A 13,229-nucleotide genomic window follows, 5' to 3' on the forward strand; every position below is an offset into this window, starting at 1 on the left:
AATGAAACAGGAAGGCCGAAGCTTGGGATGAAGCAGGAAAGCTGAAGCTTGGGATGAAGCAGGAAAGCTGAAGACAACCCTAAACTCTTGAGGAATAAAGAAAGAACATCAGCCCCACCCTCCGCCTGCCTATTTACATACTCTACTCCCTGGAGCAACACTGGGCCAGAGAGCATCAGGCAGTGGTAGAGGCAAGTTTCCCCATTCATAAAGGAACAGCTCCAGCGCCACTGACATTTCTTTCCTCCAGCAGATCTGGTTCGTGAAGAGAGAACGTGGATTTACGAGCTCTGCAGACAGAGAAGCAGCTGAATGAAGAGATCTTCACCGGTCCCTATCCCCACAGAGTCAGGCAGGGGAAGGACTAGAGCATCCCCGAAGGGACAGAAGGTTTCTGAAGTTACGGTGTGACCCTTCCCAGGCTCGGGCAGAAGGATGCAGCAGGATGTGGAGGCAGCTGCCTGCCCAGCAGCCTTTCCTGGGCACTGATGCTGTACCCGAGCCTTTACCTGCCTTTGTGTTTGTTAGTTCCGTTCAAAATACTTACAGGATGCTCTAGACACTTAAGGAGCACTCCAGACATTTAAGGAGCACCATCATTTCTTACCAAAAGCAGTAATGGGGTACAATAGTGTCCAAGTATCTAAGTAGTATATAATAAGCGCTCTTAAAAGATAAGTTTTTCCACTTGGTGACAAACAGCATTTACAAGACACTAACCAATGGGTTAGCTCACATCCAGACAAAATCTTAATCTCCAGTAATTACACTCAATACTTCCTTGATACTTCATGCAAAAAACAAGGTAAAAATAACCACTTAACCTTTTCCTAACACGAAAAGCTGTATTTTCACTAAATAAACAGCTTAATTATGTTATAGCTTATGTTATACATAAAACAGTTACAGCTATTTTCTAACCAAAAGCATATGCTCTTTTTAATTAACACATTATATCTTTTAAAGCAACCTTTATAGAGTCACATGAAGCAGCAGGGTATATAGACCCTTCTTGTGTCTACAAGTCTACACATAAAAATTAAGGCAACACATACCCCACAGCAGGACAGGCCAGGAATTTCTACCCAAGTTCCTGATTTATTTTAACAGCTTCTGACACAGCAAGTTGGAAACTCTGCCTCAATTACTTTGAAAAAGGTGTGGGTTGTTTTTTTTTTGGTTGGGTTTTTTTTGTGATTTTTTTTTTTTATTAGAGGTTGCACCCTTTCCCATTTAAAACAGTCAACCTGCTAGCACAGCCTGACGGGTTGCTGGGTGAAACAGGAGCAGGAGTTTGACCCCTGGCTACCACAAGCTCCCAAGCAAGCTGCAGAGCAACTGAAAAGCCACCTCCTGAATGTCCACCTCGTGCCACAAGCAGAGGAGACTGTCCCTGCTTCTCCCACCACCTCGCTTTGATATCCAGGGTGAAAGGACTCGGATATTAAATCTGGTTTCGCTAGGTTTCCAGGCACTCCAGAAAAATACTGGGGTACACAGATACCAGGGAAGCTCTCCACTGCTGGGGAAGGGACCTGGCCAACAGGAAGCTAGAACTGAGCAGAGAAAGCACCTCTTACCCTCCTGGTCCGGACTGATACCTATGCCCTAAAGCCATTCAGAAATACCTCTTACTTCTGAACATCTCTTAAGGGGGAAAGGAAAAAGCAGCTAGGTCTCTGCTGCAGAGAAATTCACACAGCAAAGTACCCTGCCTTATTCTGGTACACCCTGTCATCACTGAACGCCAGTAGTTTGATATATATTAAAATTTATTTGATTTTTTTTCCCCCAGTTACCTCTGGCTAGCGTGCAGTATCTTAATCCACCAGTAAGCCAGGAATCGCGATGCTGGCTGGGATGCCGCACGCATCACTGCGCTGCAGCAGCACATTGGGCATCAGGAACGCAGAGCGACATCCCTCATTAATTCTTTTTATTTCTGAATACATTCCAGATAGTACAAGATGTTTTTTCGAATTAGTGCAAGATGATGACAATTTATTCACTGATGTATTCAAAAGAAAAAGTATTTCACCTTTGCTTGAACGTTTAACCAAAACCACTGCACTGGTGGTCAAAAATGACTAGACCCTCCTCAATTTCTTGCTTGCCATTCCAGAAAACTCCTGTTACATTCCAGCAGCTGCAAGAGAATATATTATGCTGCCCACAGTAACAACATAGTGCATCAGCACTGCTGGATCCAAGTTGGAAAAATAAGGGGTAACATCATTACAAGCAGAAGTTAGCCCTTGCATATTTAACACAGGGTATGTTTTTAGCAAGATCAAGCAGCTTAAAAGAAAGGAGAGTGTAGTTTTAACTTTGAATCAACTTAGGAACATAGAAACATGGGTCACCTCTGTAGAGAATTCCAGTGCAGCTTTCAATACACAACTGTTTGTATCGCTAAACTTGGGCCTTTCTAAAATACAAGCTTGCAGCTTGGCACCGTTGTGTTTCAATCAATAGCTTAAATGAGGATTGCAATGTCATAAATAAAAGAAGCCGAGACCATAAATTTCTGCGAAGATGTAAAATCAAAGAGAACAATCCAACAGACTCCCAGGGGGTGGGAGGCTGACACACGTTCCAGCTGTTTACATTTCTACTGTAACATGCTTGTTCTTTTTAACTTTTTCACTTCTGCGTGGCTTGCCAGAACCACAATTCCAAAAATGTGAAAAATCTCACTCTGGACCTGGCATTTTGCTTTGTGCTGTACCGTAAAATGCAGCTGCAGAAGAGAATCACAGAATCACAGAACGTCAGGGACTGGAAGGGACCTCGAAAGATCATTTAGTCCAATCCCGCCGCTGGAGCAGGAACACCCAGACGATGTTACACAGGAGAAGGCATCCAAGTGGGTTTTGAATGTCTCCAGAGAAGGAGACTCCACCACCTCCCTGGACAGCCTGTGCCAGAGCTCTGTCACCCTTACTGAGAAGAAGTTTCTTCTCAAATTTAGGTGGAACCTCTTGTGTTCCAGTTTAAACCCATTACCCCTCGTCCTACCATCGGTTGTCACCGAGAAGAGCCTTGCTCCATCCTCGTGACACTCACCCCTTACATATTTATAAACATTAATTAGGTCACCCCTCAGTCTCTTCTTCTCCAAACTAAAGAGATTCAGCTCCCTCAGCCTTTCCTCATCAGGGAGATGCTCCACTCCCTTCATCATCTTGGTTGCTCTATGCTGGAAAAAAGAAAAAGGGCTCTAATTTATCAAGCTTGTCCAGAGGCAAAATCCCAGCCCACCACAGCCAACAGCCCCACCAGCAGAGCTTCCCAAAGCCTGGCGTGCGAGTTACTTGCTTGAACTCCATCCTCAGAGCTCGGGTTCATGGCAAACGACCACTAGCTCCCACCTGCGCTATCATTATTACAATCAGAAGTTACACATGCTATTTTATTAATCCTAAACAGCACCTAAACAGCAGCCAAGTGATGGCAGTGTTATCTTCACAGTGCTGAGCGAGGATCTGCACTGCCCTGTGTTGCTTTTAAAAGGTTTGACTATAACTAGTAAAGTGAATTTGATTTGTTGCTCAGAGCATAAAAGCCTACATGACAAAGCTGGTAGGCAACACGCTATCTCCTACCCGGTGTGCCAGAGCTATCTTGCATGGAATAAAACTGATAAACAGTTACATGTGCAAAGACAGGGACAGAAAGGCAGCAAATAACCTATGGATCGCTTTCTTTATGGGTAGGACCTATATCAAGTACTTAAAGCATCAGCACACTTTCCCCATGAGAAAGTACAGAAAGGCAGAGGATGCACCTTTATTGCAGAAGAAGGGGAAACGTTCACTTTTGTTCATATTTCAGTCTTGCCCAACAGCAACAAGAGTACATCCTCTTGCTAGTAAGAAAAATCTTTTCTGAAAGCACCCTCCAGTAGCAAAACACTCAAGGTCTAATTTGTGCAGCTAATAAAGTGATGTTTTTCCAATCTGGAGAAAATAAGGTGGGTCACTTCAACTGTAGTCTTGCACAAAAACTGGAAAGTTGCATCCACTGTGAACTCCATTCACATGCTGGGGACTGTCCCTCATCCAGCTGACAGGAGACAGCAGGGCAGAAGAATCCCTCTGTGTGTGAAGATCTAACCCTGCTCAGGACAGAGACCAAACTACCACAGTTCACCAAAAAAACCCTCAGCCCAACTCTGCAGTTTGCAAGGCTGCCTAAACCCAGAGGACATCGCAGTATTATATCCTCAAAAGTCAGAAGCCTAGAGTGGATCAGTTTTTGGTTTTGCTCTTAGTTTCTAACACTTCCTTTCCTGTTAACATAATAAAAAAATCTGGCTTACTGGTTTTGTTTGTTTGTTGTTTTTTTTTTTTTTTAAAGAGGAAGAGCCTGGTTAGCATTTATGAATTCATCTCAGTGATTTGCTTCCTCCAAGATCTTTCAAAACACAAACCAGCAAACGGTGCAGTTTGTTTTCTGCATTTTCTTACAGATTTTATTCTTAAGTACATTATTATTAATATCAGGGCAAAATCAAAGAAACAGCAAAACGTGAGATCCACTAAGTGCCTGAACTAACACACAAAGATCTATCCAAATCCCAAAAGAAACGGGGAGGGGAAAACAGTGAAGAGCAAAGCCTGGCAGGCTCCCGGAGTGCTGTATTAGCATGGCCCAGGAAGGCAAGCTTGAAGGAGTGCAGCCATAATTCCATTAGTTCCCACTTTACACGATGCAATTAAATTGCTTTTATACCACGAAAAGAAATCAAGCCCCTGTTTTCCAAGTTTTTGACCTTGCAGCCACGGCTAAGCCATAAATTGAGACGTTTACCCAAAGGAACTGCGCGGCGGCAGGTGCTGCTCCCGCCAGGCAGGACCCAAACTGTGTCTCTTCCCTTCGTGCTCTACCCATCCCCCTTGTAATCCTGCCCACCCCACTCTGCTGCTCTTCCCCAACCACCAACGGTGGCTGCTTGGACAGATTATCAAGGGAGACATCTGTTTGATAGACAAAACAGGAAAAACATGATGGGTGCACTCGTTTTGTTCGCAGACCACGGTTTTCCTAACAAATTTCTTAATTTCCAGCAGAAATGCCATTAGCCTGCGGTACTAATCAAGAATTCTGCAGATTCCAGCCTGAAACTACAGTATGATCTACCGCTCGCTAATGAATTCTTAAAAGTTGACCAAACATAAAACCCATAAACTACAAAAGAGCAAAGCTTCTTGCTCCAGACCTGAACAGACCAGATTTGAGCAATCAGTCCAAACATCAGAAAAATTCAGGTTTGGATTTCCAAACACCTGTTTTAACATCACTGGATACACACTTGTAGATACACAGCGTGGCTACGCATCGGAGTGCCTTGAGTCACCACAGAAATTTTAAGCTGCCCTGGACATCCTCCTCAAAAGGCTCAAGAAGCTCCTACACAAGAGGCTCATCAATTTAAATATATTGTTAAAATACTTCAGTAACACCTGATACAACCCACAAAAAACATATACACAAACTCAGCTCCTCTGCAAATTGTTTCTCCTGCTTTTTGCTATATCCTCAAACTGCAAATTCTCTTCCCCACACTTTACCTTCAACTTGCTTGTTGCACTTAAACTGTGAGAGAGAAAGGTTATTCCAACAGGGAAGGGAGCCCAGCCCTGCACACAGGGTGACTGACCACCCAGCCTGATCAAATATTGCCCCCTGCAGTACTTCCTGCCAAAACACCCACTGGGCAAATAAATTTTGTCTAATTCCTACAGGTTTTCCAGCTACCTGGACAACTCGGTGCTCCCACACCAACACAGCAAAAAAGAGATTTTACTTCTACTGACTATTTCATCCAGACTACAGAGAAATAAATCCTCCTCTGCTCAAGGCACAGAACAGTAGTTGGGGGCAAAAAAAAAGAAAAAAAGAAAAACCCAAACAAACCACAGACAAGTCTCTCTCCTACAAACATCAGCATCGGAATTTCAAGCCTTTAAGAGCTTAAAAAGATGTTTGATGGATTGTCTGTTTTCTCTGAATTCGAGTCCTTTTCCTGCTTTATCTTAGAGACATGTCTCTGCTCTTCAGATTCCTCACATGCAGCTTTCCTCACTACACAGCAGAAATCTTACTAAGTGCGTTATTGGTGAAGTCAAGTCAAGTTAAAATGCCATTTTTTCAAATACAGAAATAGAAAATCACTAAGTCCTCCTGCAAGTTTCAGCAGTCAAAGCAAACAGACAGACGGCCTCTACGTGTTTGGGGAAAGATGCCACTGAAGTTAGCAGTGTGACAAGCTGTTGAGATTGGAACTGGTAATTGTGCAATATAAGAAATAGGAAAAAGGAAATATTTAGAACCAAGAGATGCCAAAACTGCAATCAGCAAATGGAAGGCTAAAAACCGATGAGCAAATCTGGATGCTCTTCTTATTATTTATTTTTATTGTTCAAGCTGTGCCATATAACCGTCTTGTTAGAAGAAACAATCAATAAAGAGCTAACGGCCTCACCGCAGCATTGTGCACACGCCTCCACCCACGGCCCTTGCGACACCAGCTCGGCTGAAGTGACGTGTACGAGGCTGCCGAGCAAAAGAGGTGCTGTCCCGCTCCTGGGTGGTCAGAGCCAGCAGACACAAGCTCCCACGTCAACCTGAGGTTTGAAAAAACCCGTTATGCTTTAAAGCCAGCAGAGACGTGTCATACCAAATACGTAACAGAGGAGAATTTTAGAGCGCGTGGGAGAACGGGAATACAGCCACTCAGACCATCCTAAAAACCAGAAGAAGTGCCCAGTTATACAGCAGAGACTGTGTCGTGCACGAGAACAAAGTTATCACGTAAAGATGTGAGAGAACCAACTCGTGGAGGTGAAGCTCCGTAAATCCCCAAACCCACTCTGCCAGGACAGCACCCCAACAGCGGGTACCGCGGAGCGAGAGAGGGGTCAGAAGAACGAACCTGCGTAGGCAATAAGCTGCAGGTGGCTGGCAGGGAGAGACGAGTGTCACTGCCAAACTCACACGCACGGCAGCAAAAGCCACCGACAGCAACGTGTCATTTGCTGCCAGGAAAGTGGACAGACCACAGGCGAATGCAGGAGAAGCGTTTGGGTCTCTGCAGGACCCAAAGCAGCAGGAAGTGTTGATGGCATGAAACATTTCTGTTTAAGGGTAGAGAATGCAAGAGAATTGCTTCATAAATTATTCTCTGTTCTGGAGGAAGAGTGAATAGACTTGAAGGACAGGTGATGTCTCTGAAATATGCAAATAGAGCGGAGCCGGTCCAAGCAATTACCTTTGCACTGCCTGGAACTTCAGACTGAAAGGAATGACTCACAAGAAAGAACAAGAAACAAAAGATGTGCTAAAAGGTAGAAGATGACAGAGGAAGACTGCATCAAGAGGAGAAGGGAGACAAGCATGGAAAAGTAGAGCCCTGATCTCCTACTAACAGCTGTGCTTGGGAAAGGGAGTAAAATACAGTAAGACCTGTATCCACATAAGACCTAACTGCAAAGAATTCAGAAAGGCAATTGTGATAGCTGGTTCTAGACTTCTGGGTTCAAGATCAGCACAGCAAGGAGATCCAGACAGATCCATGAATGTCAAGTCAAAAGATCTCACCTCGATATCCTTTAGACTATCTGCTATTTTAAAGATTTCTCTAAGCAAGCAACATTGCTGAAAACGTGCTGTGGTAATTCCTTTCCCAGTTTTAGACAAAGCTCTGAAAAAAAGAGATTAGGTACGAGTAACAGGCAACAGGCTAGTAGCAAGGGTGAAGAAGAAACAAAACCACGTTGGAAACTGTCATGGAGATGAGCTAAGAGATCTGCCTCGACCAGCTTCACAGAGCAGAACAGCCGTGCCACTGCCTCTCCACAGCCAGTCGGCTCCTGAAGTGCACGTACACCAAACCTGAAGCTGGGATAGATTTTGGCTGCTGCTCGTGTTCTCATTGCTTTGGAACACAAATTCAGGGTGCTCCTACTGCATCAGAGTGCTTCTGCTTCAGGTTTGGAGGTTTTTTTTCATCCAGAGCAAGCAATGATAGTAATTATAGCAGTTATAGTCTGATGCTGAAAATGTACTAATAGAGAAACTGCAAGGTCAATATGATTCTTCATTGATTCATTCTTTCAAGATAAAGGAACAAAGTCGATCTATTTGGACCGCGTAGGAAATATTGCATTTAGTTCCATTCTATTTATTATGAAAAATAGTGACAGCCTGAAACCTGCAGAACAGCAGCAAATCCACTCAGGGGAAAAAAAAAATGAACCTATGAAAAAGATAAGGTATTTTTAAGTTTTAAATTTTGCATATTTAGTACTAAAGGATCAGGACACTAATAACCCTTTGCAAATATATGAAACAGGAGACTGAAGGGGATAAAAGATAACAAAAACAACTTTACGGGAGAGATGAACTGTTGAAAAGAAATTATATAGCTAATACTGAGAAAGCTTTACAATAGCAAAATTCACGAAGCTGCACAACGAGAAATTCAACACTCTCGCACTGTAATTACTATTCATAATCCATAAGGATCTGAAAGAAACTTTTCAAATTTGTATCAAACATTATATATCACTTTTAACCAAATACTAGTACTTCATTCATGATCTACTGAATGCAAGAAAAATTCAAAGGAAGCCAGCAGATGAGCATGCAAAAGGAGACATAATGACAGTGATGAAGCACCTTGTAATGTACCCACAGATCTTTCCTATAAATCCAATTTGAAATTTGAAGACTAAAATAGCTATTTTATCTCAATCCCCTGACACATGCATCTCCATTATTTTAAAGAACAGAGCTCCCTCTCGTGGCTCCAGAAGGTGAATTTAGTTGGGAGAACAAAAAAAGTACAGAGCAGCATGAGGCATGAGAATGAGAGGACTCCTGATAGCATTTAGGTTGTATAAAAGCGGAATTAAAAGGAAGATATAGTAGGAGAGACAGGTGACTTCTTTCAAGAAAGGAAAGTCACCTGTACTTTATTGCCAACTTTTAAATGTAACCTCCTCTCCAGACTCCTTCAATGTAAAGCACACGTTCATTCCTCGCCTCAGGGGAAAAGGGGAGCAGGGCTGCAAACGCTTTGTTTGCTATATGGCTTCTTTAAAATATCTTTTCTTTTAATTGATACATCATTCCGCCTTCCTGGCTGACAACTTTGTAGCCCAAAGGTCACCCACCTGTGACAATAAGTATTTCCGAGGCAAGAGAGTGAAAAGAGCACCCAAAGCTAATCTTGTCACCATGCACGAAAAGTCGTCTTATGAACAGAAGTTCTACCTATAAAAATCCAGAAAAACTGGGGCATTTTTGTGTGTTCCCCCCCGCCCCATTGTTCAATGAATATTCACGTTCCACTTTACACTACTAAACACTTTCTTCATTCAGGTTTGTACCTGAATTATTTAGGTTTTTATTTCTACATGAGACTTTTGAACTTACACAGCACACAGTTAGCTTTTGCCAACAGCACAGAATATAAAACTAATTTCCCCAAGGGCATTAAAAAGGGTTTCCTCTAAATCACAGTATTTCTCTGCTGCAAAAACAGGACCAACACCATGAAACATGAACTAGTGAAGAAAAAAACCAATTATTCTTGTCTCCAGAACAGTATCAGAAGACAACTGAGGATCAAACTCTTGATTCATAGGCTTGTGCTCACAAACGATTTTGCTTCCAAAGCACAGGACCAAAAAAGAATCAATTTCCTACCATAAAAAGAAATTACCCTGCCTTCAGCATTTTGCTATTAGTGAAATATCCCCACTCCATCAGAGGCAATACTTTTTCTGAAGAGCAACCCTCTTTAGAAATTGTATAAAAATCAGTCTATAAACAGGAAGACATGCTTAAGTACTCAAGTAATAAAACTGGTAGATGAAAGACAGATTAATTAAAATGACAGTACAGTCTCCTTATAACACACACATACAGGACTTAGAAATACACTTGTTATGTTGGAGTACCTAATCATAATCAGATTTGGTAATTTGCTGCATCGAAACAAAGAGGAAACATTTTTAGAATTGATCACACAGTTCATGTCTCTTTTATGGAGATTACTTCGTATTGATCAACATTTAAATAGTAGTTGAAAAGAGAAAGAGGAGAAAAGGATAAAAAGTATTTTTCCATGCTAAATACAACACGAACCAATAAAAGCAAAATAAATTAGATCACTACAGCCAAACCAACCCTGTGCACACGCTCATTATAATGAAGATGACTGTGAATGAAGGAGGTGGTTCTTTATGCTTCAGTCATAACAAAAGGAGAGTTTTAAAAATTAATTTAGACCTTTTTCTGCTTAAAATGAAGTTCACCTCGCAGCAACTAAAATCTGTGTGAATCCAAACCGCTGTCGGCTTGACAAACAACTGGTTTGTTTTCTGAACAAGTTCCCCACCTGTGGATTCCAACTGGGGTCCAGTTTTTTAACCGTAGCAACATACTCCTGCATTGCTTGATGAGGGCTGGTATCTCCCAGGGCTTTCCAAGCCTCCCTAGGAGAGAGCGCAAAACATCAGTGAGCCACCCGGAGACAGCCCAACACGTTTATACAGTGTCACCAGTGGAACACACACAAAAAAGATTTATCTAAATACTTTCCCAGGGTGTAAAGTCATCTTTCATTCAGTTTGAAATGGCCAACTTTTGTCTGAAGCCCCAAACGGCCACTGTCGGTGCAGCGCTCCACTGTGAAAGGACCTTTCAGGGCATCCCGATGCAGGCTGGAATATCGTTTGTATTTGCAAAATAAACCCGTTTGTAAAGCTATTTTCACAAAATTGTTGCATGCAGGCTAGCTCAGGATGAACAAGGTAAAATCAGGAGCCTGGTATTTCACATCTGTATCAGGCACAGCAGTAAACACTTCCCTATTAAACAAAGGATTTTTAAGCCAGTTCAGTGGCAGACTCGCAGAGTTGACATCCTCTAGGTCCATAATCTGTCACCAGGTGAGACATGATTCAACAAAAAGCAGAGCCAGAAATTGCTAGGAATTATAAGGATTTCCTCTTACCATTTCTGCTTTCCCTCAAAATCAAAGAAGCTTGGCTTGGGTGTGTTACAGGTTCCAAATTTCACCTAAAGAAAAGAAATTTTCCTTCTGTTAGAACAAAGCAAAGGGAAGGCAACTTGCATAAGGAAATACTGTGTTCTGGTGGTTTCAGGGTAATTTTGTCCTTGTGTCAGAGGGAAGGTTTTTTAGGGAAAGAATGGGCAAAATTCAAGCCTCATTTTAGCAATCTTGCAGATATTAACACCTCTGCATCCCTGTGTCTTCTTAGCGTGATGCCAGGGAAGCAATTTTGTTATGCAGCTCATTTCTTTTGCACGCATTACCCAACAGAGATAACCAGCAAGTGATTTCTCACTTAATGTTATGTTTATTACCCAGCCAAATGCTTCGCACTCCACCAGTATCCAGAAAAATTTTGTTGATGAGGGTTTCTACAGAGATGATTATTCATTAGGGCTGAAATTCACCTGCTTCCACACAAAGCTTAAGGAAACAGACTTGGCTTAATTCTTTTCAAGGTCCTCTGGAAGGCAAGGGGACAAATTCAGAGCAAAGGAACACCAAGCAGCTTCTCAATTTGCTCCAAGACATCTGCCTGCACAGGAATCACTACACGAGAGACAAGTCAAGGCCTGAGCGCCGGAGATGAACCAGCCCATCAGAAGCAAGCTAGAAATTAAAATGTGAAGGGGGGGAACAAACAAACAAACAAACAAACAAACAACCCAGGGAAGCAAGGGAACAAGTCAGAATCTATAGAGAGATGTATGGGGAAAAAAATAAAGCAATCTCATAGCCAGGACAAAATGGACTTGGTGCCAGCGGGATTCAGGGAGTTTTCTATAGGGCAGCATCCGGATGGGACAAAGCCCGTCCTCTCACTGCAGGGAAGTCCATCCTCCAGATCTCCTCCCACAAAGGGGCACACAGAGGGCTGACACAAGCTGTGCCTGCCCAGGGCTCCAAAGCCATAACCATGATCTGCTGACAATTGCCTCAAGAACAGAGCAACTGGCAGGTTGAGATTTGGGTAGCAGGTATTTTCTTGAAGTCAGCTTAGAAGAACATGTAAGTGAATGTGTCTGAAGCCTCAAGGGAATATTGGTCAGGACCCACCAGACCTGGCTGTTATCACTGCTCCTTTTGTTGCCTTAAGGGTGGCAAAACAATCTTTACTGTCTTAAGGGTGGTGAATCGATCCTTCAAAGAATGCTCCCAAAAGGTGACAAGCACATCTTCGAGCCAATTAGTAGAAAAGCTAGTAAGCTAGGATGTACCTAGGGAGAACAAGCAGACTGTTATTTCGAGAGAATAAAGAGGCTGTTCATCCTTGAGCATGGTTTGGCCCAGACTGAAGCAAGAGTCTCCTAGTCAAAAGTTTTCATTTTGGAGATTAAGCGGTGCATAAATATCACTGAGCTGTTTGTAAAAGACTGAAAGACAGGCTGCAGGTGAAGATCACTACCACCGACTCAGTTCAGGCCAAAGAAAACTTGCCCGTCACCACCTGCAGGGATCATGCCTGCTAATTTGCATAAGACACAAGGTTAATTTACACATATTTAACCAATAATAGAACAGTTATCACTAGCCCGTAATTGTAAAAGTAGGCATGCTTATACTAATTAAGTTACAATATAAACATACTGTAGTTTTTTGGCATGGTATGCAAATTTCACCTAGCACCCAAACTTGGGCAACTTCGTTAGTAAACCCATGTCAGTCTCCTAAACTATCATTTAGTTTAGAGAGTTTTCTTGGTTATGATTTTCAGTAACACTTTCTCCTAAAAAATAAAGCCCCCTTGTGCACAGGTGTCACTGATAAACCAAATCTAACCGAGATGAAAGTATCATTGTGCCATGAATTTACACAAAGCGTGGTAGTTTTGTTGTGTAGCTTTTTTTTAATTTTTAAATAGAGGCTTTTTTTTTTTTTAAAATGAAAGTGCAATATATCCCACCGGGATGATGGATGAAAGACTGTAGGAGCCGCAGCAGAAGCACAGCTCCAAAGGCAACAGCCCCTGGGCAGCAGTTTATCACAGCGAGTCCCAGGAACACGGGGCACAGCCCAGTGCCAAGAAACCCCAGCGTGAAACAGATATTTCAACAGATCCCCGGGGAAAAGACACGGGTATGTTCTGGAGGGGAGCAAAAGCTGCTGGGTGAACATTTTGTCAGCCAAGCAAAACTAAACCGCA

At 42.6% G+C, this 13,229-nt stretch overlaps 1 protein-coding gene across 1 annotated transcript in view; it reads right to left on the bottom strand.

The window, feature by feature from the left end:
- The window catches only part of ACBD6 (acyl-CoA binding domain containing 6), a gene marked incomplete at both ends in the record, with an annotated part of 77,244 nt that extends 66,153 nt beyond the window's left edge, over positions 1 to 11,091 (bottom strand). Inside the window, 2 exons of the mRNA XM_009874623.1 lie at positions 10,409 to 10,505; positions 11,027 to 11,091. Of these exons, the coding sequence (XP_009872925.1) occupies positions 10,409 to 10,505; positions 11,027 to 11,091 (162 nt within the window). The remainder of the gene's footprint in view (positions 1 to 10,408; positions 10,506 to 11,026) is intronic.
- Between the last annotated feature and the right edge of the window lie 2,138 nt (positions 11,092 to 13,229).

Source organism: Apaloderma vittatum, unplaced genomic scaffold (genome assembly GCF_000703405.1).
Source record: "Apaloderma vittatum isolate BGI_N311 unplaced genomic scaffold, ASM70340v1 scaffold2348, whole genome shotgun sequence".
In the NCBI taxonomy this organism is placed as follows: Eukaryota; Metazoa; Chordata; class Aves; order Trogoniformes; family Trogonidae; genus Apaloderma; species Apaloderma vittatum.